A 26,033-nucleotide genomic window follows, 5' to 3' on the forward strand; every position below is an offset into this window, starting at 1 on the left:
GCTGGTACGTGGACATCCCTCCATGCTGCACGCAGCCCTATCAAACTGCTCATCCACACCCAAACGGTTCTTGTAACCTTTGCCTTTCCTTGGGACAGAGGAATCAAGAGTGAGGAACTCGGTCAATATGACTTTTGATTGATATTTCCAATGTTTTCCTAGACAACTAGTTCTATAGTTTATTTTGCTAATTGGCATCTTTCTTTCAAGGCAAAACCGGAATGTTTATTCCAGTTACCAAATTTGATGTTCTGAATCATTGTCGCACTTGCAGACTTAGTGTACTTTGACAATGTGACAATGAACGTTAACAGAAGAAAGGTGTCTGGGCGCAGTAGGACTGGAAAGCCCTGAGATAGATGCTATGCGCATGGACAGGCGGAAGTCTCTGGCTAGATTTGGGGTGGCTGTCATCATTTGCTGTTTTTGTATCTTTCAATGCAATAGATACAGAAGAGCAGGATGGACGATCTCACAAAATTGGTGTTAACTGAGAGAATTGCATCTCACTGTTCATCTTTAGTGGCACTGGCTCAAGAATTGTGAATAATGGGTTTCAGATATCCAGCTGGGGCATGTGGAGAATGTTGGTTCCCTGACTGTTCCCTTTAAAATGATTCCTGATGCACAGCGATTTCTGTATATGGTATGTTTGTATAAATGCTTGCGACCACAACTATTAACAATCAGGGTCTTTCTCCCACAGGTGACGGTGGCTATGCCAAAGATGCAAAGATGAAAGCCCCTTCCTCCTTAGCAGTGTCACCTGATGGTACCCTCTACGTGGCAGACCTTGGGAATGTTCGAATTCGTACCATTAGCAGGAACCAAGCCCACTTGAATGACATGAACGTTTATGAGATTGCATCACCTGCTGATCAGGAACTGTACCAGTTCACTGTCAATGGAACCCACCTGCACACCTTGAACTTGATAACGAGGGACTATGTGTATAATTTCACCTACAATGCCGAAGGCGACTTGGGTGCGATTACCAGCAACAACGGCAATTCTGTGCACATTCGCCGAGACGCAAGCGGGATGCCCCTTTGGCTCGTGGTGCCTGGCGGGCAGGTGTACTGGCTGACCATAAGCAGCAACGGAGTCCTGAAAAGAGTGTCAGCCCAAGGCTACAATCTGGCCTTGATGACCTATCCAGGAAACACGGGGCTTCTGGCTACCAAGAGTAACGAAAATGGATGGACAACCGTTTATGAGTAAGTTTCTAATTCTCAACGCGGGCTTTGTTAGGTTTCTATTTGCAATTGTATTACAGTGGGAAAATGACTTAGTAATTGCTGAGTGTTGCATGCTATTTTCTCCTAACAGCCACAATAAAAAAAGAACAAGCCAAGGAGAAAATTTTACCCAACTCCTAGGCTTCGAACCCATTTCTCCGGAGCACTTTTGCAGAGCATGATAATAAAAACATAGGCTGAGTGAAGAATCAAGCGTGGCGCTGCACGAGACAAGAATGAGGCGGAAGTCTAGGTGCTCGAGAAATTTACAGCATAGCTGGGAAAACAAGGGAAAGTGTCATTTAAATGACAAAACTAGAAAATAGTTCTAAAGTAGCAAAGAAGCAGTGTAGTTTAACTAGTATTTATTGATCCCCGTGGGGTTGAATGAATGAATGAATGTGTGCGCAGCCCAGCCCAACTCAGTTTAAGTTGTGAAATGACGTGGGTCAAATGCTGAAACAGGAGAAGCTGCGCTCCACTGGCTGCTTCTGGGAAATGTGCAGTCAAAAGCTTCAGTAAAGGGCTTCCCTGGTGGTGCAGTGGTTGAGAATCCGCCTGCCGATGCAGGAGACACGGGTTCGTGCCCTGGTCCGGGAAGATCCCACATGCCGCGGAGCAACTAAGCCCGTGAGCCATGGCCGCTAGGCCTGCGCGTCCGGAGCCTGTGCTCCGCAACGGGAGAGGCCACAGCAGTGAGAGGCCCGCATACCGCAAAAAAAAAAAAAAAAAAAAAAAAAAAAAAAAAAAAAAAAAAAAAAAAGCTTCAGTACAGGCCTGGGCCCTGCCCCCAGTTTCCCTGCACAAGGCAAAGACTCCAATACATTTGGGTATTCACAGACCGGATGTGTGATAACTCTGTTTCACTGGGAATTAACAGAAGGTGTGTCTGATGGCAGGCTACTAGGATGTGTCCTGTCGTGGAAATAGAGACCATCGTCCTTGCCTTTTAAGGCTGGACAACGTTATTTGCAAGTCAACCCATTTAGAAAGCTAGTTTGCAAGCACTCGGCAAGCATCTTCCCCACGAAGGGAATTGCTGAATTTTTAACCAGTTTACCAAGTGAAGATAATCCATGGAACTGAACCCAGAGCCTGAAATGGCATTCGAGTTGAGGAACGTGAGAAGCGGAGATACTAAATACGAGGAGTTCCAGGTGTGACTCTTCCGTGAGAATGCAGGGACTATAAAGAGAAAAGATCCCACGAAACCCTCCTGAGGAAAGGGACAAAACAGTTGGCCTTCAAGTTTTGGATCATTTCCCAAAGAAATGCCACTTATACAAAAGAGCTGGACAGCTATTTTAGTTTCACTGAGAAAAATGTATTCAGTTTCTGTTGCACGTCCTTCTCTATTTCTTGAGAAATTTCTCTTACATCTTAATAAAGGTAATAAAAGCTACTGTTGGGCTTCCCTGGTGGCGCAGTGGTTGAGAGTCCGCCTGCCGATGCAGGGGACACGGGTTCGTGCCCCGGTCCGGGAGGATCCCACGTGCCGCGGAGCGGCTGGGCCCGTGAGCCATGGCCGCTGAGCCTGCGCGTCCGGAGCCTGTGCTCCGCAACGGGAAGGGCCACAACAGTGAGAGGCCCACATACCGCAAAAAAAAAAAAAAAAAAAAAAGCTACTGTTCACTGAGGGTTTACTATGTGCTAGGTCCTAGGGTAGGTGATTTACATAGAGTATTTTGTCTGCTCCCCAAACTAACAACATGGGATACGTGCTCCTGGCTTGCCTGTTTTATGGATGAGGAAACTGAGGCCCAGAATGGTGAGCTTGTCCTGATTCACACAGATGTCCAGGATTCAAACTGCAACAGGCTGACTCAAGAGCCCACATTTTGAAATATACTACCCTTAAGAAAGATAAAAGTTCTAATGAGAATATCTTTTTTTTTTTTTAATTCACGCAAGATCACACTGCATCTGAAATTAGACACGTAACTATTTTGAAAGCTAATGGTTAAATTCAGTTAAGCAACAAGAATGGCGGAATTATTAACTAGTTTTCAAAATAACCAGTTCAGCCATTCACTTATTTACCAATCATCACATTGTACACTTGAAATACATGCAATTTTATTTGTCAATTATGCCTCAATAAAACTAGAGGAAAAAACCCCACAAAATAACCCGTTTAACCATTCATTTATTTATTCAACAAATATTTGCTAAGCAGCTAGTATATGCCTGGCAGTTTCTGGTGCTGGGGATATAGCTGTGAACAAGACAGATACAAATTCCTAACTTCATAGCGCTTACATTGTACTGGAGGGAGACAAGTAAAATGCACAGAACTTCAGACAGTGATAAGTTCTGCGGAGGACATAAAGCAGGGTCAGGGGGAATATCAAGATTTGGGGGCACAAGGGGTTTTTATTTCAGGTTGGGTGGTCAGGGAAGGCCTCACTCAGAAGGTGACATTTGAGTAAAGGCCCGTAGGAGGTGAGGGAGTGAGTCGTGTGGGTATCTGGGGGGGAGGAAGGGGGAAAACATTGCAAGCAGAGTGAACAGCAAGTGCAAAAGCCCTGCAGCAGGAACAAATCTGACATGTTCATGGAATAGTAAGGCAGCCACTGTGACTGGGGTGGAGTGAACAATCGTAGTAGGGAGACGAAATCAACGAAGTGGCCAGGGCCACTTCACACAGGGCTTTGCAGGCCTCTCTAAAGACTTTTTGACTCTGAGCAAAAGGTGGGACCACTGGAGAGCTTCAAGTAAAGGAGTGACAGAATCTGCCTTACTTTTTTTTTTTTTTTTTTTTTTTTTTTTGCGGTACGCGGGCCTCTCACTGTCGTGGCCTCTCCCGTTGCGGAGCACAGGCTCCGGACGCGCAGGCTCAGCGGCCATGGCTCACGGGCCCAGCCGCTCCGCGGCATGTGGGGTCCTCCCGGACCGGGGCACGAACCCGTATCCCCTGCATCGGCAGGCGGACTCCCAACCACTGCGCCACCAGGGAAGCCCCTGCCTTACATTTTTAAAGAATCACTCTGTGTTGAAAACAGACTGTATGGTGGAAGTACAGGCACCTAATGGAGGGAGGGGGGCTATTGCAATAGTCCAGGCAAAATGGTGACTTAGACCGGGGAGTGAGGGCAGCAAGTGATAATATTCTAAATATATTTTGACAATAGAGCTGCCAGGACTGACAGATGGGATGTGGAGTATGAGAGAAAAAAAAAAAAAAGGGTCAGAAATAACTCCAAAGTTTTTGGCCTGAGCAAGTGGGTGTTGGACTTTCCATTTACCAGGATGGGGAAGACCAGGCAAGGAGTACATGTTACTGGGTGGGAGTTCAGGGTTGGATATGGTCAGTTTAGACATCCAAGGGACAATATCAAGTTGGCAGTTGGATTTATGAGTCTGGAATTGAGGGGAGAGGCTGGAGATGTGAAATGTGGAGATCCAAATTTAGCGCCCACCAGTGTTTTGACTGTGTTTAAAGCCACGAGCTCTTCATGGAAACGTGAGTGTAGTCAAGGAAGAAAAGAGATCTGATGATGGAACCTAGAGCACCCCAACATTGAGTTGAAGATACGAAGAGGAGCCAGCAAAAGAGACTGAGGAAGAAAGTCCAGTGAAGTAGGAAGAAAACGAGGAGAGTGGGCCGTCCTGGAAGCGAAGTAAAACAAGTGACGCAAGGAGGAAGCAGTGATCAGCCATGTCAAATACTCCTGATAAGTCAAGTAAGATAAGCACGGAGAATGACCGTTCCATCCAACACTGTGGAGATCACTGTTTACCTTCACAAGAACAGGCGCTGTGGCCACTGGGGGACAGAAGCTTTAGCAGAGGAGGTTTAAGAGAGAATGGATACACACATGTTCATAGCAGTGTTATTCATAACAGCCAAGAAGTGTAGAGAACCGTGTCCATCAAGTCATGAATAACCAAACGAAATGTGGTAAATCCATACAGTGCGATATTACTCATCCATGAAAAGGAATGAAGTTGTGGTACATGCTACAGCATGGATGAACCTCGAAGACATTATGCTAACGGAAAGAAGCCAGACACAAAAGGACAACTATTATATAGTTCCGTTTATACGAGATATCCAGAAAAGGCAAATTCATAGAGACAAAGTATAGCAGATCAGCAGCTGCCAAGAACTAGGGAGAGGAGTGAATGGGGAGTGACTGCCAATGAGTACGGGGTTTATTTTGGGGGTGATGGAAATGTTCCAGAAACGGTGCTGATGGTTGCACACGTTGTGAATGTACTGAAAGCCACTGAGTTGTGTACTGTGTACTTTTAAATGGTGACTTTTACGCTATGTTACTTCTATTTCAATAATAATAATCGTGATAATAAAGAGAGCAACTGGGAGGAGAGTTCGGGGACAACGAGTGAAGAACTCTTCTGAAGAGCACTGCTGAGTAATCAGAAGGAGGTTTTTGTGTTTTTATTTTTTTTTGCGGTACGCAGGCCTCTCACTGTTGTGGCCTCTCCCGTTGTGGAGCACAGGCTCCGGACGCGCAGGCTCAGCGGCCATGGCTCACGGGCCCAGCCGCTCCGCGACACGTGGGATCCTCCCGGACCGGGGCACGAACCCGCGTCCCCTGCATCGGCAGGCGGACTCTCAACCACTGTGCCACCAGGGAAGCCCCAGAAGGAGGTTTTTTAAATGAAAGAAATAATGGTACATTTGTGTGCTGATGAAAATAATCCAATACAGAGGGGAAAATTCATGATGTCGGATCGTTTGTGGTCCCGGCGGATACTTACAGCAAGCGGAGCCCAGGCCTGTTACCGGGACTCGGCTGGCAGTGAGAAGAAAGTAGCATCTAACATCATGGTTGTTGGGTAACCGATCTGGAGGCATTAAGAGATGAGAAACGCAAGCATTCACATGGGGGTAATCGTGGAATTTTATGGCCCCAAGGAGACATCAGAGGTCACTTTACAAATACGGAAACGGAGGCCCAGAGTAGGGGACCAATTTGCCCATTCGCGTTGCTGGTTGGCTGCGTCTAGAGTCGGATCTTTGAGCTTCTAGCCCACTGCTCTTTCCACTACGACCCCGCTGCCTTCCAGAAAAAGTATGAGAGCGCCATGAAAGAGAAAGGGAGGCGGAATATCCGTTTCGCCCTTCTCCCACCTTCTCAAGTCCAGCCAGTATTATGCCGAAACCCTCTGTGGAGAGGAGAAGGTTCCTCTTCCTCCTGAAGCAGTGCATTCTGTCCCCAACGGAAGGCTGTCCCTGTCGGTTCTTGCCCGTACATATGGGAGTGAGCAATTTCCCAACCTTCAAAATGAAACTAATTCTTCCCAGTTTACTCCGTACACACTCTGGCTTCTTTCACTTTTATCCTCCAACGCTTTAGCCGGTTCTGAGCGCTCCTTCGAGGTTTTCCTTCTCCTTCTGAAGCCAGGGAGCACCGAATCGGACCTACTCCTCCAGTCAGGATCACAGCCACGCTGAGGTCGGTAGAAGGCGGCCTTGGGCCACTGTTACCAGGCCCTCCTAAAAGAACTTGAGCGTTGCTCTGAGGTGAGAGGGAGGCTGCCTTCTTTGGCCAAAAGGCGACAATTCCTTTGCCAAGGTGGACATCAGATTTCTGTTCTGAGACGAGAAACAGAAAAAGAGAAACAGAAGCAAAAGTTGGAAGGATGGAAGCCTGCTGCATAGAGGTAGCTAAGCCAGTAATCCGTTCAACTTCCGGTTGGGATGTTGTTTAAATAGTTCATTGCTTTTCATAATTCCATTTGACTTGGACCAGGATCAAAGTTGCACACCCCAAGTATTAGTACTTGATGCTTGACTGCCCCTAAGTGTCCTGAGTGTCAGGGGAAAAGCTGACCACAGAGAAAGGGCTAACAGGGAGGTGACTGTCAAAGCAGAACTAGGAACGAGGCAGGGGTTCTGGCCCGAGTGGCTGGCGGGCTCCCGATTGCAATGACCCTGCCCCAGCAGAGGCTGCAAGAATAGCCAGGCTGCCCTTGCTTGTTTCGCAAGCATTTCCCTGGCAAAGGCTTCCGCTGCGCTCAACTGAAAAGGTCCCAGACTGAGGCCAAAGTGTCAGTTTTGTCACTGCTGCCAGTGCAGGCCGAGCTGACAGATCCTCAGGCCCTTGACCTTTGTGGGAGCCTGATCTCTTGCTCCCTGGTTTTCTGTGTTCTCTCTATCCCGGGACTTGGTTCGCACATTCCCCACCCCCAACCCCCCAAGAAAACGCCATTCACTGACAACTTGGAAATGCCCTCGCGATAGCTCTGGGTGCCTTCTAGGCTGTTTTACATATGCTCGGTCTTATGGAAGATGGCTGACGGGAGGTTCTCGCTCCTCCCTGATAAGATTAGCGGAACGGGGGTGGGGGGGGTGGGGGGGCGGGGAGCAGGGAGGCGGGGCAAGGTAAACAAGGCACGTCTCTGGCTGAGATATTTGCCTAAGCAGAGGATGTGATTCCCATGCAGAACTGGTTATGTAAGTGAATAGTCAGTCCAGACACGTCGAAGTGTTTCCAGTGCTTTCGAGAATCTCAGAGTAGGGAGGGAACGAAGGCACCACGTGGTCCAGGCCCCTGCCTCTGGGCAGGTGAGGGATTTCATTTAAGCAAGAAGAATGTAGAATTGCCAAGAGTTCCTTCAGGACTCCAGAGACAGACTGGACACCTTTGCTCAGTTCCCTCCCCTTGTGCTTTATGCCCTTGATAAGGCTCAGGAATGGGCAGAGAGAACTGTCGTGGCTCATGCTGGGGAGAGAGAGCTACCAAAGAGAAAGGGACTGAATGGAAGGAACAGCGGCTGCTGGCAGAACGAGCTTTCAGAGCCTGGCTGGCAAGATGAGCTGCCCCTCACAGGACGTGCGTGTAAGCTAAGCCTCCACACCGCCTGGGATGGCTCTGTCTGGCCTCTCACCACGCTGACTCTCGTACCCACCCCTTCCTTCCCATTTCCACCGGCAGATCCTGTTTCTCTCGTTCAACAAGTATGTGCAGTGAGAGTCGGCTCTGTGCCACACACCGAAAATACAGAGGTGATGAGACACTGTGTCCTCTCTCTAAAGATGCAAGAGTTTCCAACCTAGGAAGGAAGGCTGGTCCCAGTGATAGGCAATCACAATGCATTTCACAAAGGCAAGAGGCCACCACCTTCGCTTACACCAGCTGAGGCGTTAGCCTCCCAACAGGTTTCCCTGCTCCATAGCTTCCCTTCCGAGATCCACTGCCACCGAAGACCTGCTTGAATCATACTGGTCTCCCCCTGAAGAGCTTCCTATGCCTCTCCATTGTCTACTGACTGCATGCTTTCCTCCAGAGCCTGGCACCCCAGTTTCCCTGTGCTCTGCTTCCAACGTGCCTCTCCGGCCTCATCTCCCACTCCCCTCCGAGAGGACCCTTGTGCTCCAGCATCACGCTTGCCTCGAGGGCCATCCCAGCAACCGGTGTGCCTGCCTTTGGAATCCCTTCCTCCCGTCCCAAGTCTCTACCTATCAAGGGACTGATCTCCAGCTACCCTCCAGGACTCAAATACCACCTCCTTCTCTCCTGCTCAGCCCGCCTGGAAATAACTTCTGCCTCTTCTGAGCTTCTGCAGCTCCTTGTTTATAGAAGTATATGGCAATATTCTGGCATCAGAGTGATCTGTGCGCACATCGTATCTACGCTACTAGACTTTGAATTTCATTCGCCACAGTATGCCCAGTACCTAGCACAAGACGGATGTTTACTGAATGAAGGACGGGTGAAGATAGAAGGGCATTATGGACTTGGGCTGAATCAGAGGAAGCCACGTGAAGTTATTGGTGAAGAAAGGGTAATCCAGTTGGTCAGGTTTCTGGCATGAGAGGGTAAAGAGGGTCTATTTCCTTTCAAAAAAAAAAAAAAGTAATGAATTTTCCTTCTATAATCTTCAATATTTTCTTAAGAGCAAAGATGGAGGAGCTCCTCGTTTTTTCCCTGCATGGTTTAGCTCTGGCTTAAATCATCCTCAAGGGAAAGGACACAGGCTATCCCTTGTGAGAAAATATCAGACCAAATATATTTTTAATAATGTGTAAATAGCATGTCCCCTAATATAAACTCTACGTTCCTCAAGGACAAGAATGAATTCTGAATTTCCTTTACAGATGTTTCCTTTGATCCACGGGGACGCGTGTGTGCGCACGTACACAGTGGAGCTCTGTAAAGTCAGGGACGGGAAGGGATAAGGTGATGGCAAATCTCCTCTTACCAAACTCCCTCCTGATGACCACGAAGGCAACACTCAATGCCTGATCACACACAATTCACCAACCCGCATTTGCAGCCCAGGGTAGGGAGGGGGAGTGGGGGCAGGGAGGTGGAAGTTACAACCCTGTTATGGCCTGAGGGGATCAGTTGCAGCATATTGGTCTGTGTTCTCTGCACCAAAGGATGCAGGCACCAGAGGGAAACCCACAGAACAGCATAAGAGATTTTGATTAAACTTGTTTCTTTGACATTCAGTCTGGAAACATGCAGTCCCCTGTGATGGAGGGGAAACAACAGCAAAAACAACAACAAAAAAAACCCTCAAGCAAGCCATAAGAAATCAAAGGCTTCCTTTATTTCTTATCCAGTTTGCAGCAATCTTTCCAAAGTTGTGGCATCTGCCTGTTGCTCTTCCTTTGAACAGGACCCCACAGAAGAGACTTGGGCCTGTAGGTTTTGACCGAGCCCAGGAGAGGCACCACACTGCAGACACCACCAAATGCCATTGCTTTGGCTGTGGCTAGCAGAATTGGGGTGGGTGAGTGTACTGGGGGGTAGAGTGCTTTGTTTTGGGGGTTCTTTTCCCATCGGTTTTACTGAGATATAATTGACATACAGCACTATATAAGTTTAAGGCATGCAGCATAATGACTTGATTTATATATATATTGCAAAATGATGACGACAGTAAGTTTAGTGAATGTCTGTCTCATATAGATACCAAAAAAAAAAGAAGAAGAAAAATATTCTTTTCCTTCTGATGAAAACTTTTAGGATTTACTTTCTTAGGAACTTTCATACATGCCACACAGCAGTTAGCTATTGTCGTGTTGTACATTGCACCCCCAGTACTTATGTATCTTATGACTGGAAGTTTCAACCTTCTGACCACCTCTGTCCCATCCCCCCGCCCAGCCCCCGCCTCTGGTAACCACAAATCTGATCTCTCTTGCTATGAGTTTTGTGTGTTCGGGTTTTTCGTTTTGTTTTTTTTTTCAGATTCCACCTATAAGGGAGATCATACAGTATTTGTCTTACTCTGTCCGATTTATTTCACTTAGCATAACGCCCTCAAGGTAGAGTGCTTTGTTTATGATAAAGTCAAATGTACACTTTCAAGTAAGGAGGCTTATCCGGCCACAGAAAGGAAATCAGACAGTACAACTTTCTAGCTCTCTAGCGCCTGGGCAGGACTGTGGGAAATTCTATCTTATCCCCACCCCACTGCCTCTCTCAGCAGACAAGGAGCCAGGCAGCAGCCTCCCAGCTCCATCTATCCAGGGAATTACACCGCAGGCCACTGCTGAGGTTCATTCAGAAGTGTGACCTCCGCTCATGGATGGCTCAGTTAGCATCTGGTCTTGTCATCTTGCCCTCAGAAGTGGGCACGACCACCGCCGTCCCCTTTCAATGAAATCTTGCTTTATAACAAGGGGCTGTGTGACTGGGAAAGAAAGAAACTGCCCTGAGCTGGAAAGCCCGTTGGAAACCTGCATGCGTAGCATCTTAGGTCAGGTTTCCTGGAGGAATAATGAAGAGTGACCTTGCCAAGTGCTGAGGAAACCCTTTAGAAATCAGGAAAGGGAAACCAATGAGGCAGAGTTGCTGGTGATGGATGTGAAACAGAGAGGGACTGCCTGAGTAGTCCAGGCCGTGGGACCACAGTCTCCCTAGTGAGGGGGGCCTGCAGCAGCTTCTTTCTGTCTGCTGCCTGGAAACTCCTCCCTACAGGGAAAAGCAGGGTGGTACCTTGCAAGAATCAATGGATATTGTTTTCCTCTCCTGGAAGGAAGACCAGGCAGACAAAGTCGGGGCTGTGTTAGGTGTTCAGGCCCTTCCATGCCCCTTTCTCATCAGGGGTCGTCTTCTTGCAGCCACAGAGCCCCGAGCAGGCCATGGGCAAACGGGCTGAGCGGGGAGGGCGGGGGGCGTATTTTGCCATTAACCCCAGGCGCAAACAGCACCCTTCAGCCTTTCCTCGATAATGAGGCCTTAGCAGCATAGCTGCAACATGCCAATAACCTTTTTGACTGAAATCCATTTAAGCAAAGGGTGCATCCAATTAAACAACTAGGGCTTGCCATATCTATGATGTCAAATGACCTATTTGATTAGTTTTATTTGCACGCCTGTTTTAACTGATAGCATGTGCTTGCACGTGCGCACGCTCATGTACACACAGAACTGAACTTGAGACGCCATTGTGTATAGCCTCAAGTTCAGTTGTGTCCTATAAAATAATGTCTAGCCCCCTTTTCCCAAGCCTACCAAAGGCTGGTCTAAGTTTTAAAATCTCAGCAGCTATCCAGGCTGAGTTCTTTAAGGTGTAGTGGATTAACACTGAATCACTAGGCCATTTTGAATAATTTTGGAGGGAGAAGGCAGTAGAGCCAGACTCCACCACTGTGTCCAGGCTGTATCCTGCTCACTTTGGGTTAAAAGAATATAATTGTTTAACATTTTAAAAGCAAATAAAAGTACTTAGGGCTTCCCTGGTGGCGCAGTGGTTGGGAGTCCGCCTGCCGATGCAGGGGACACGGGTTCGTGCCCCGGTCCGGGAAGATCCCACGTGCCGCGGAGCGGCTGGGCCCGCGAGCCATGGCCGCTGAGCCTGCGCGTCCGGAGCCTGTGCTCCTAGGCGAGGGAGGCCACAGCAGTGAGAGGCCCGCGTACCGCAAAAAAAAAAAAAAAAAAAAAAAGTACTTAACTATTTTGTAATTTGCAACTTGAAAACAGTAATGGGTTTCCAAGTGCATGTCCTTACTTTTAAAGAAGTGTTTGTTTATTTTTCATGGTTCTATTGGCAATAAAAGAACAACTCCACATCAAAAGCCTTCAGGGAAGCAGTTTCCATTTGGAGGACAGTGAGATTGCCAATAATTCTGATTTTTTTAAAAAAGTCAACTCACAAGACTATATTTCTAGATATAGGTTATTGCCTATTATCCCAGGTCATTATTTTTTTTGGTCGCTTACTCATATAGGCAAATTACCACACATTATGTACTATATTATAAAAAGATTAAAAAATTAAGTGACACTGAGATCAGGGGGTTCCAGAATGTTTTAATGAACATGTTTCCATTGTCTTCTGTGCTTAGTCATTTTGTTGGAAGAATGATTCATTCCTTTCAAATTTGGCAACTTAAAGAGCAGCAAATATAATTTTCCTATCACAGTGCAAAATCAGTTTATTGGCCTTCTCAGGCTGGTGGGGGCGGGGCGGGGCAGACAGTCATGCCTCCTTTTTCTTTGTCAACAGCACCCTCTGCTGGTCCTTGTGACCCATCACATCTGATGGGATCGACCCAAATTGCCAACGGAGGGCTCCCTGCAACATTGCACACAGCAGGACATGATTCATAAATCAGTTTTCCACCCTAGTGATTCATTACCAGATATATTTTTTCTGTAAAACAGCACAGCTCAAGGAAGTCATCAAGAATTCAGAAGCAGCAAAAAATACCTTCGTTTGATTAATCATCTCTCTGACCTTTTTCTTCTTATTGAACAAGGTTAATAATACTTGTTATCACTCAAAGTTAAACTGTATTAGCTGCCAAGTGATTTTTATTTTGCAAAAGCCTGTTATCACTGCCAAGAGACTTCAACATTGGGATTGGTTACATTCCTCAGGTATGACCCCGAGGGGCATCTGACCAATGCAACGTTTCCCACTGGAGAGGTCAGCAGCTTCCACAGTGACCTGGAGAAGCTGACAAAAGTGGAGCTAGATACTTCCAACCGCGAAAACGTCCTCATGTCAACCAATTTGACAGCAACTAGTACCATATATATTTTAAAACAAGGTAAGAATATTTCCAACTTCGCCTGACTCTAACAGCATCTCTCTTACTTCTACCATCAAACCTCTGCACACCGTCAATGACTAGAATTCACTTTTGGCTGAGAAGATGGCTTCTCCTCCCGATATTCCAGCTATGGAGGCTGAAACCCAGACAAAGTCACACCTTTCACAAAGTTCCTATAGCAACGTTGGGCCACTAATCCCTGTGGGAGTTATGAGGTTAAATCCCTGCCAAATCTACTCTTCCATCAAGTCATTTCCCAACACGCAGCTGTTTGTAAAGCTCTTTAAGCTCTGATTGGGTTGTATGAAAGAAATGGAGTCTGTGTCCCATGTGAGATTAGCATTCTAGAGCAATGCTGACATGGGTGAATAAAAAGGATGAATGAGGATACACACCAAGCAGGAATATAAGGGAAATGAGAGAATTAAAAGCTCATTCTGTTCAAAGAGAGGAAAGTAAAGGAACGGAAGGAAAAAGAAGGAAGGGAGAGAGGGAAGGAAGAAAGGAGGGAAGGAAGGAGAGAGGGGGAGAAAGAGAGGAGGAGTAAACAGGAAGGAAGGGAGGAAGGGAGGTGGATTTGGAAAGAATGTCTTGGAAGCTGAGGGAAGTGGACACAGAGAAATGGCTTTCTCTCTGCCCAGTCATTACGGACTCTTTCTGTTGTTAGGCTGAGCTGAACTTCATACTCTGCTCATTCTAGCTCCCAGCATATCAAGCGGAGGAGGCCAATCCACCAAGTCAGAAAGGGAGTTTGAGAGGGAATTCTTTAAAACTGAGAAAGGTTTTCAAAACCAAAACAGCCTGCAGTATTTACACAGGACTCTTTTATCCAAGAAACAAGACAGCCCAGCTGTGGAAATAACAAGACCCAAATGGACAGAGAGCATGTCGGCCCGTCGGAGTGGTTGTCTAGCCCAGAGGGCAGTTAGGTCCACGGCACCCCACCAGCTCATCCTTTCCCAAACTTACCTCCTAAAGCTAAACTTGTCTCTCCTCTGCTTCTGTGCTTCCCTTTCTTCCCCACCCCCCCTTCCCCCTTTGCTCCTGTGTCTGCAGAAAATACCCAGAGTACCTATCGGGTGAGTCCAGACGGCTCCCTACGTGTCACTTTTGCCAGCGGGATGGAGATCAGCCTCAGCTCAGAGCCCCACATCCTGTCCGGGGCGGTCAACCCCACCCTGGGCAAATGCAACGTCTCACTGCCCGGAGAGCACAGCGCCAACCTCATCGAGTGGCGGCAGCGTAAAGAGCAGAACAAAGGCAACGTCTCGGCTTTTGAAAGGAGGCTGAGGGTGAGGCGCGGCCTGATAGAAGCTGGACGATTGGTGCTTGCGTTTTGAAAACGGCAGAGCCTCCCCCATTGGAAGCCCCATTGCCCCAAAGCCCTTCTAGCTGACTCACTAGCTTACATGATATACTAATTCAAGAGAGGGTGCTAATGGCTGATAATGGTTCAATATCCTGAAATGAACATTCTAATAGGAGCTTTCTTTCTTTTTTTTATTTTTATTTTTTTAACATCTTTTTTTTTTTAATCTAACCCTATTGCTTTTTTTTTTTAACATCTTTATTGGAGTATAACTGCTTTACCATGGTGTGTTAGTTTCTGCTGCATAACAAAGTGAATCAGCTATACGTATACATATATCCCCATATCTCCTCCCTCCTGTGTCTCCCTCCCACCCTCCCTTTCCCACCCCTCTAGGTGGTCACAAAGCACCGAGCTGATCTCCCTGTGCTATATACGGCTGCTTCCCACTAGCTATCTATTTTACATTTGGTAGTGTATATATGTCCATGCCACTCTCTCACTTCGTCCCAGCTTACCCTTCCCCCTCCTAACAGGAGCTTTCTTTGTCATTAGCCAGCTAAAGTGCTCTGACAGTAGCAATTTCAGGCCCCAAGAACATCTGGATGGAGAAATGTGTTCAGTCGGGAGGCCCTCCAGAATCCCTCACAGGGCCTGGAGATGGTCAGCAGGTCCACTGAGCTGTCCCAGACCCCTGCTTTGGGGTAGTTGATACTTCATTTGGAAAGGCCAGGCAGGCACACACAGAAGGATGTGAGACATCAGGCAACATCTGGACAAAGGCAAGATAAAGGGCGAGAACAGTGAATGATATCATTGTCATGTATATACATATTAAGGGCCAAAGGGGTCAAGGACGAGATTGGGCTAAGGGTGCTCAGAGACAGCTGCCCGGGGGAAATGAAAGATTTGGGGGTTTTCAAGTCCTCACCAAGCGCTGTTCACCACAGTTAACCAGGGATCTCTCAATCAAAACTGCCTTTCTGCAGCACACGAAGCCTACAGACACCACAGCGCTCTGTCTACCCGTCCCTTCTTGAACATGAGCCAATGTTAGGCCGGCGTGACCAACTTGCCAAGTATAGCGACACTCACTATCAGCCCGAGAGCAGCTGCCAGCCCGAGGGAGATGATCCCTCACTATTGAGGCCTGCTTTGAGCACCTGTGTCATGCCTGGGATACCTGGAACACTTGCATTCTCTTCACTCACAGTACAATTTCACTCACAGTAAAAACTGTGGTAACCTCTAGGCTGCGGCAACGCAACGCCAAACAACCACCCAATTCCAGTGACAAGCCGTCGAGTCAGTCCCATGGCTTGATACGGACAAAATGATCTACACCAGCGCTCACTTTCCAGCCAGTTCTGTTGGTAACACAAAGACACAGACTTCCATGCTTGTTTTTTGTAACAGCTACTAAGGCTGTCTACATGCACAAGTCAATTTGTACGTTTTGATTCCATTGGCCAGAATATTTACTAGGTAGGCCACTGAATTGGGAGGTGAAACCAGTCCAAATAGTCAAACCTGTCTGTGTGGGAGCAGTGAGGGTTTCTATCAGAGTTCTTCTAGAAATGAGATCTCCTGGGTAGAACCCTCGATGGGGAAGTCTTACAACCGGCTTAAGAAATGCCTTTATTTTCATCACCTGTGAAATGAGATGTCCTACTAGAGAAAAGTCAGAATTATCTACGTATGGCTCGTCAACCTCATGGACTCACCCCAGAACAATTATATCAAATCAATGGTCTCGTAGTGCCTCCCCAGCTTATAGTCTGAATACAACGTTATGAATCATATCATATACTATGTGACTTTGGGATTTTATATTCTCTAGGAGAACTCATTCTATACTATGTGACTTTAGTATTTTCCACTTTCTACGATCACCCACCCTGTTTTCTCCCTTCCGTAGCACGGATAATGGAGAGAGACTATAAATTGTAATTTGCACCTCGTATCCCAAATTATTCTTAATACGGAGAAGCTAATGGTCATAAAACATATGGGGGCGCTTTCGTGTTGAGTAGAGTGAAGTGTTATTTAGTTAATACCATTTATAATTGACCCGTTTCCCATCCCGTGGTAGAGTTGAGCAGATTTGTGGAACGGTTTATAAGGGCAACAAATTCAGGGCCCTCTCCTCTATGACTTCTAGGGTTCTTCCTGAGGTCCTGGGACTGAAGAATGGCTAGGTGGTGAGACTGTACATGTCCCTAGAAATCTAACAACAATAACAATCCTTTACATATGTTTAGTGCCTTACAATTAATAAAATGCTTTCATAGTCAGGGTTTTATTTGATCACCACAACCATCCATTTTTTTTTTTTATAAATTTATTTATTTATTTATTTTAATTTTTGGCTGCATTGGGTCTCCGTTGCTGCGCGCAGGCTTTCTCTAGTTGTAGCAAGCGGGGGCTGCTCTTCGTTGCGGTGCGTGGGCTTCTCATTTCAGTGGCTTCTCGTTGCAGAGCACGGGCTTCAGTAGTTGTGGCACACAGGCTCAGTAGTTGTGGCTCACGGGCTCTAGAGCACAGACTCAGTAGTTGTGGCACACAGGCTTAGTTGCTTTGCGACATGCGGGATCTTCCCGGACCAGGGCTTGAACCCGTGTTCCCTGCCTTGGCAGGCAGATTCTTAACCACTGCGCCACCAGGGAAGTCCAACAACCATCAATTATTGTTATTCCCAGTTTACAGATGAGGAGACTAAGGCCCAGAGAGGTTAAGTGATTTGCCCAAAGTCAAACAGCTATTAAGGATCCGAGCCAGCACTAAAATGCAGGTCTTCGCCTAGCGCAGCACTCTTTCCACTACATCATGCTGTGCTGCCTTGTTCCTTAAAATAAGTAATCTATAAATCATTGCCCTGCTCAGTAGAACCACCTTGGCAGGGCCTGACTCCTCATTTCAGTGCTGACAAAAAGAGACAAATAATCGACTCTAACGTACTGGCAAGTGTGGGTGGTGCGGGACAACTGGCTGGCCTCTGGACAGGCAAAGTGTGGAGGCGGCAAGAGGAAGGAGGCTGTTTAACTGGGTAATTCGTACCTGCTCTCCCCATCCTTAGGCACTTTGGCTTATATTACTGCCTCAGTTTCCCCAGATTAGGCATATCCAATTTAATGGAATGAATACGCTCCCCCAAAGCAGGTGTGGATCCAGTTTTAACCAGGCAAATTCATTTTCCTTACTGACTTTATTATTTCATAGATGGTGCCCCCTTCACTTATGGTCGCTTTCGAGGGGCAAGCTGATGACACATGAGATGTAACTTTCTCTCTCTCTGGGCCAAATATGCGGTGACCCATTTGTAAACATCCATGTAAAGATTAAGGCTCTCTGGTGCCCTCAAGTACCTGGAGACCTTGCACTGAATCTTCTGTTTCTCCTGGAGGAGCTGCCATTCCAGAGCTCTTCAGACAGAATAACAGGTTCAGATAGTCACACAACATAGAAACCCCTGCTGTCCTGGGGGAAATAGGGCTCCTCTTTGAAAAACCACACAGAGGTGTGCTTGTAATTTGCAATGTGCTTGGACAGCAGGTCATAAAACACTAATTGTTCCGGCCCAGAATGACAGGTTCGTTTAAAGGCTCCCTTGGTAAGATAATGGACATCAAATGTTCCCCAAAGCTACCTATCACATCCACCCCAGATCTTCTAGGTGGAAAGAAAAAAAAAAAAAATCAGAAAATGATAGACCTCTCTTGAAGATAAAGCAACAAGAGTTGCTTTTCTCCAACCATCTGTGATTTTCTTTTTTCATACACACTCGGGGTCCTCTTCAAGGTGAGGAAACAAACTGCTGGGAAACATGATATCCTGCTTAGCCTGAGCAGGCAAGGGATTTGTTACCTCTGGGCCATCCTGCACCAGCTCCATTAAGTGAAATAAATCACATTAACATCCTGAAATTTCATTTATTTTAAAAAGCCATTTCCCCTCCAACCTGAGTTGTGTTTGAATCATCTTCCTTGCAAAGTACTTTCCCATCCAGTCTATGTACCTTCTCATCTGCTGCAGCAGTCTGTCCCCATAAATACATTTCCCTGGACAACAGAGAAATTAGACATTCACCAAAAGCACACTGGCTTAGGAACTACATCCAGATTGCACCTTGCTGTGTCCGTGGATAATAATGCTATTAAATGAGACTTATCCCAGCATTGGACCTCAGAGCTCTTTACAAGATTTCGCAGACTGAGATGTGAGGTTACAGCAAAACTCCAGAACTGCAGCCTCCTTTATTAAAAAAAAAAAAAAAAAAAAAAAAAAAAACACCCAAGAAGCTTAGCACTTCAACCCAAAGTCATCAAATCAAGTAAGATGATTATGTGTTTACAAGCAAAATGAAGCCAAGACTAATCTAAAAACCCTCACGATTGATTGTTTTTCTCTCCATTCAAAGATAACTGAGAACATGGTAGATTTGTTTTGAAATGCAGCATGTGACTGTTCATACGGGAGCTGAGCTCTGAAAGGGGGAACAAGCCCAGGTGAAACACAAGGTCCCAGGCTGACAAATGATGGGGAATGTGGGAGACAGCCAAGAGGGTTCCAGCGTCTCCTTCCTTTCTCAGAAAATGTGTTTGCTTCACACTGTTTTAACTTCGTTCTCCCTAGGTTTGCTGGAGGGTTTCATTTTGTGAGAATTTAGATAAGGAGCCTGCTTGCAGATAGATTCATCTATTTTTAAAAATATATCTGCAGCTCTCAGTCCCAAGTAACAGTGCATTCACCCCTAAGGAGTCACCTGGAGACAGGAGATTTAAGGCGTCAAGGCCACTGGGCAGTGTTGGTTTTGGGGGTCAGGGGATTCTTGGGGCCTTCAAATCACAGAAATTTACTGTGGTTTGTAAATTTAACAAATTACTATATTTGTTAATCTTGGGTCAACTCCACAAAGATAGCTAGACAGAAAGTATTATTTCACACACTATTTCACTTGTATATAAGCATTAATGATTTGGTGTTAAAATTTTTAAATGCCTATTGAACGTTTACCCAGATGAATTTGCCAATGGGAGAGTAATTAAACAAGAGCAAATTATTTTAGTGCACAAAGTGTCCAAGTTAAATGGTATGGCAGAAATCAGGTGAGAGGAATGAGTGAGGTTTTGAAGAAGAGCTGGTATGCCCATAATTTTACACCACTTTTCCCATCTATAAAATGAGGGATATGAGCTATACAGTCTCTATGATTATGACTAGTAGTATTATTACCATTAATCATAATTATAGCAACTAACATTCATTGAAATCTTATCTGTGTATGGCCATATATTAACTCATTTATTACTCATAACACCTTATCAGGTGTGTTTTCTTATTAACATTCTCACTTTACAGATAAAGAAACCAAGGCACACAGAGGCCACACAGCTAGTAAAAGGTGACACAGGATTTGAACCCAGGCAGTCCAGGTCAATAGCCCATGTCGTAAGATTCCCTCTGGCACTAAGATTCCGTGGGCTGGCAAGGTAAAGAGAGTGCCTTGGGAGGAAAAAAGAAAAAAGAAGAAAAACAGGTATAAAGAAATTCCCCGTGGAGCAGTGGAGGCTGATGTTAACACTGCATACATGCCCTGTTCATTTGTAGGCAACTGTGAAACACAAGCAAGCCTAAGTCGGTTTTGATTGTCAGCGTAGCAATATCAATAAAAAAAAAAAATCTGTAGAATTGTATTGATCGATTTCTAAAAATCACGTACTAATTACCTTAAAACCAGTGAGAATAGGGTAGCGTGTACCAATTAAAAAGCAGCTGTGACTCTGTCCATTCCCACAGCTTCATGGAAATTAAATACAGTGCATCTCCCAAACTGTAATGTGGTTATTTGGCCCATCTCACTTATTCACCTTTCAACTTCTTCAGCAAAAATCAAACAGGTACCTCAGTTGCCTTGTGAGTTGAAATGCTAGACAGCATCCTTGAAAATTCAGCCTTCTCCTCCTTTATTCTGAAGGAAATCAACTGCCGTGATTGGAGCTTAGAGTTTAGCAGTGTGTGTGTGTGTGTGTGTGTGTGTGTGTGTGTGTGTGTGTGTGTGTTGGGTTGAACCATAGGAAACTGCCCTTTTGGTAGGCCAAAAACACTCAAATATCAGCAGTTGCCTATGGACCAACCTAATATATCTTTATCCTACTAATTGAATGAGTCTCAAATTGCAAGGGGTTGAAAGGACTTTCTCTTAAGCAATTAAAACTCAAACTCCTAGGAAAGAGCAAGGAAAGGATCTGAGGGGAGGCAGAGGACACTTTTCTTTGGAGCTTCTGCCTGTACCCACCCTTCGCAGGCACTTTGATTTCTGCTGGCAACAAAATCCATGGCTCCCCGGTGCATACTCTTTCCTCTTTCCTTTCTGGTCGAAGTGTGAACAAAAAAGCAAGCCCTTCTCCTTACTTCTCTTCAGCAAAGCTAAAAAAAAAAAAAAAGCCTAAAGAGAACCAAAGAATAAATTAAAGCATAAATACTTTCCCTATTAAAAAAATTACCAAGTCCAACTTTCTTACTCCAACATACAACTCATCAGTTGCCAAACTCAAGTGTCTTGCTCGGTGTCCAAAGAGACTCTTTTTTTTTTTTTTTTTTTTTTTTTTTTTTTTTTTGCAGTATGTGAGCCTCTCACTGTTGCAGCCTCTGCCGTTGCGGAGCACAGGCGCCGGACGCGCAGGCTCAGCGGCCACGGCTCACGGGCCCGGCCGCTCCGCGGCACGTGGGATCCTCCCGGACCAGGGCACGAACCCGCGTCCCCTGCATCGGCAGGCGGATTCTCAACCACTGCGCCACCAGGGAAGCCCAAAAGAGACTCTTTTTAACTTGGGGCTATTCTCAAATGTCAACCTTTTCTTTGCCCCTCTCTTTTCCAGGGCAAAGATTGGTATAGATTGTTTGGAGGAAGAGCCAAAATAAGGATTGATGACCCACACTTAGGTCAAGGACTATTATTGTCTTTCAGGCAAACAAGAGTTTGTATGAACGTGTTGCTTTCCCACACTTGCTCATGACCCCAGCAGTCAGAGGTGGTCAGCCTAGCATTCTTTCTCAAAGCCTTCTCACATGTGGGTTCCATAGGAGGCTTGCAGGGTGGAGGGCTGTGGCATCTTCAATTCCTTCATCCCCTTTCAGCTCTTAGCCGAATTTTACATTATCTTCCAAACGTGACTTTAAAACTAGCGTTCCAGCAACATCTGAATATCCGAGTGCGTTAGCCATAAACAGAAGCATGGATGCAGAAGTCTTGACAGGCAGGGGAAGAACATTAGGCAGAGTTTTCTTCTGCTTGCTTTGTAGTGGATTTTTTTTAAAATTTTATTTATTTAGTTATTTAGTTATTTATTTTTGGCTGCATTGGGTCTTCGTTGCTGTGCGCAGGCTTTCTCTAGTTGCGGCGAGCGGGGGCTGCTCTTCGTTGTGGTGCGCGGGCTTCTCATTGCGGTGGCTTCTCTTGTTGCGGGGCATGGGCTCTAGGCGCGCGGGCTTCAGTAGTTGTGGCTCGCAGCCTCAGTAGTTGTGGCTCGCGGGCTCAGTAGTTGTGGCTCGCGGGCTCTAGAGCGCAGGCTCAGTAGTTGTGGAGCACGGGCTTAGTTGCTCCATGGCCTGTGGGATCTTCCCGGACCAGGGCTCGAACCCATGTCCCCTGCATTGGCAGGCAGATTCTTAACCACTGTGCCACCAGGGAAGTCCCTGTAGTGGATTTTTAACAGTGGTCCCTGCTTGTGTAGCTGTAATGACTTTATTAAGAAATGTGTTCTTGAGTAGTAAACTTAATCTATCAGACAAATAAAACCACAAATTTAGTTGAACTGGAAATCACTTGTTACTTTGGCTCTTTAACTATCATTATAACATAAATTGTAACAGTTACAACCGTCTCTGGGAGTACATGGATATTTTACAGCTATTGTAAATGAACAGTATTACAGTTAGAGATATGTGGCTATAAAACCACAGGAAAGGTAGTAGAAGAAAGAACACCTGGTTTCGTATAGGTTTCCAAGCCCTGTGTATCAAAAGACAGGAAATACGCTCTTCTCTATCACCTTTTAGGTGATAACAGCAGTTTGCTGTGTATTTATGCACCATGGCACTGCACACATTGGCTACAGATGGTTAAGGAGTCATGTTTCCCAATCTGTGGCTCTATTCCCTGAATGAAACCTACCCCTGCAACTGACAAGACTTCCTCCCAAATAATTGGAGTATCTAATTACTAGTCTTCTGGCATTCATGGCGTGGAACATTTGCTGTGCTTTTTTATTTTTTTCTTGCAGAAGCTCAAAATTAATGGCAAATATCATTAGCCCCAGCTGGCTGATGAAGAAACTGAAACCAAAAAACGTTGAAAATAGCAGACAATTCATAGAAGACGTACATGTGGAGAATAGACGTTTAAAAGGGTTCAACCTCATTAGTAACCAAATAATTGCAAATTTAAACCACAGTAACATACCATTTTCCCACCCTCATATTGGGAAAAGCTTACTAACAATGACAACACTCAATGGTGGTAAGGATGGAATGAGATGAACTATTCCACTGCTAGTTAATAAGAGCATAAGTTTGTAAACCTTGGTGCACCATGAAGTAATATCTCGAGTTGCATCAGGAGTCTTTAATATGTTATCATTTGACCCCGTAATTTCCCTTATACAGTTTTGTATTAAGGAAATATTTATTTACAAAAATGTTCAACAAAACATGAAAGATAAAAGAAAAATGGAAAACAAAAATTCTAATTTCCAACAATAGGAGAAAGGAAAAATAAATGTTTATCATGTAGAAGATATTATGTAACCACTAAAATCCACATTTTAAGAGTATTTAATAACATGAGGAATGCTGAAGATAAAACATTAGCTGAAAAAGTAGGACACAAAACTTTAAGTACAATTCTAATTGTATTCTTTAAGTGTATGGACATAGATTATGCAAAAAAAAAAGGGGGGGCATGAAATGCTGCAAAGTACTAGCAATGATTCACATTGAAGGATGGGCTTACTGGTGATTATTTTCTTTGTATATTTCTATATTTTCCAATTTTTCTGCAATGAAAAAATATCACTTTTATAATGGGGGTAGAAGTTAAGGAGGTTATTTTAAAAAGCAAAGTGCACAAAATTACTGAGCAAAGGAAAACCAGAGTCTGAAATGAGAATGCTGGCTTTGCAGTCATGCAGACCACTAAGATAAAAACTCTGGATCTCATTTAGATGTGGAATCAAAAAAAAAAAAAAAAAAAAAAAAAAAAAAAGAGGTCATAGATACAGAGAACAGATTGGTGGTTGCCAGAGGCAGATAGTGAAGGGTAGGCGAGATGGATGAAGGGGGTGAAAAGGTACAAAGCTCCAGTTAAAAGATTAATAAGTCCTGGGGATGTAATGTACAGCATGGTGACTATAGCTAATACTGTTTTGTATATTTGACAGTTGCTAAGAGAATAGATCTTAAAAGTTTTCATCACAAGAAAAACAAAATTGTAACTACATATGGTGATGGATGTTAATTAGATTTTTGTGGTAATTATTTCACAATATATACAAATATTGAACCTGAGACTAATGTAATGGTATATGTCAGTTATAGCTCAATTTTTTTAATAGCAAAAAAAATTTTAACAAAAAATTTTTAAAAACCTCTTTCTGAGCCAGGATTTTGAAATTGGACTCAAGACCCCTAAAGGTTTCACGTTTGAGTTTCAGATCCCACTTGAGATTTTGTTTAAAATGGTTATTTATGTACTTATGTGCATTCCTCTGGGGACACGGTATATAGCTTTCAGATATTTAAAGGAATCCTTGACCACAAAAATTATAAATGAACAGGAAGTTTAGTTGACTAGCTAGTGAATCCATTTAGTCCGACTATGATTAATGTAGTCAAATCCTAATGTTGGTTTTTTTCCCCTACCTCATTAAACAGATATTTAATATTCTGTTCAGGATCGTGTTGACAATTCCTACAGATATAAATCTAATACACCAAGCTACAGTCCTTGGAATCTAGCACATGGGCCCATTCAGAAGCCTAACTAAAATGAGAAACGTAATGATATCTAAAAACAACAATACCAATATTATTTTTACACGTCACCAGGTACCCGTATATGTAATCTCATTTAATTCTTAACACAGGTGTGAGGTGCAGAGTGGTAAATATCACTCCCTTTTCACAGATAAGAAAACTAAGGCCTGAATACAAGAGGTGGCTGGTGCACAGACAAGCAGCTAATTCATTCTCCTGACTCCCGAGAGCCACAGTTGTTTATACTTCTCAAAGCTTCTCCTTTTTTATTTGAAGGGGAGAAGACTTTGCCACCCCAAAACCTGCCTCTTTGGTATAAAGATTATTTTAGGCTGATGGAGAAAGCAACGACTTAAATCTGCATAACAACCTTACCCTTGTTTACTGTGCTTCGCCTGGTCGCCTCCCGTAACTGGCTCCCTCCTCACACCATGTTTTGTCTTTAGTTGGAGACAGTATATAAGGTGGTGGCTTGGGCCGTTTTGGAGTTACTCAGTTTCCCGGGGTCTCTCCCATGTGTACAGGAGGTATACATGTTATTAAACTTGTTTGTTTTTCTCCTGTTTTTATTACAGGGTGAGAGTGAGGGGCGGGGGGGTCTCAGCCAAGAACCTAGAAGGTTCCTTCCAGATATGCTTGGACCCCCTTCATCCAAAAGAAAAGTCTTTTCCTTGAAAGTTGGGTGAAGAGTGCATGGCTACTGTATCATTTTTGCAACTTTTTTTTTACATATTTTATTTTATTGGCCGCACTGTGAAGCTTGTGGGATTTTAGTTCCCCGACCAGGGATTGAACCTGAGCCCTGGGCAGTGAGAACTTGGAGTCCTAACCGCTGGACCGCCAGGGAATTCCCCACTTTTGCAACTTCTTGTGAGTCAGACTAGTCCCACGTAAAAAGTTCTAATAAAACAAAACAAACGACTCACTGAAACTTAACTGAGCTAAACTAAAATAAACAAATTTTTAAAGCCCTCCCCTTGGCCTCCCACCCACCTCCTTCAAAGGCCCTGTCTTCCAGAGCCTTCTTCAGCTCTGTGTTGTCATCAGCTTGCTGTAGCAGTTGCCGGTGGGAGTAGCAGGCATTGGCATTACTAGCTGAAGAGTAGAACAGATCGTGTCAGTTGTCCAGTTGCTTTGAAAGCCCAGTAAAAGTGGCCTTTTTGCCAATCTAAAAACTTTTTAACTAAGCCGTTCAGTTATTTGGTTATCTTGTGTAGACCAGGCTGAATTTCCTCAGAGGCAGGATTTCTCTAGGACAACTTCAGGGCTGTGAAGTACACAGAGGGAATGCCGGCATGCAGTCAAGGAAGCCTAAGACCAGAACCAAGCCGAGCTACTAATTGTTTCTAAACTTGGTACCCAGATTGAACTCCATGCTCTAACCTCATTGAGTAGTGCCCACCCTTGCAAACACTGGGGGACCTACCAGCACCTGCCACATTTACCTTCTGGCCTCCATGAAAACATTGCT

General features: G+C 45.1%; 1 protein-coding gene across 4 annotated transcripts in view; it reads left to right on the forward strand.

Annotated features, from left to right (window-relative positions):
- Window positions 1–26,033, forward strand: part of TENM1 (teneurin transmembrane protein 1) — an 803,989-nt gene that overhangs the window by 759,198 nt on the left and 18,758 nt on the right. For all 4 annotated transcript variants that reach the window (XM_059050038.2, XM_059050032.2, XM_059050043.2 and 1 more), the window contains 3 exons: window positions 707–1,217; window positions 13,046–13,218; window positions 14,278–14,513. In XM_059050038.2, the coding sequence (XP_058906021.1) occupies window positions 707–1,217; window positions 13,046–13,218; window positions 14,278–14,513 (920 nt within the window). The remainder of the gene's footprint in view (window positions 1–706; window positions 1,218–13,045; window positions 13,219–14,277; window positions 14,514–26,033) is intronic.

Source organism: Kogia breviceps, chromosome X, assembly GCF_026419965.1.
Source record: "Kogia breviceps isolate mKogBre1 chromosome X, mKogBre1 haplotype 1, whole genome shotgun sequence".
NCBI lineage: Eukaryota > Metazoa > Chordata > Mammalia > Artiodactyla > Physeteridae > Kogia > Kogia breviceps.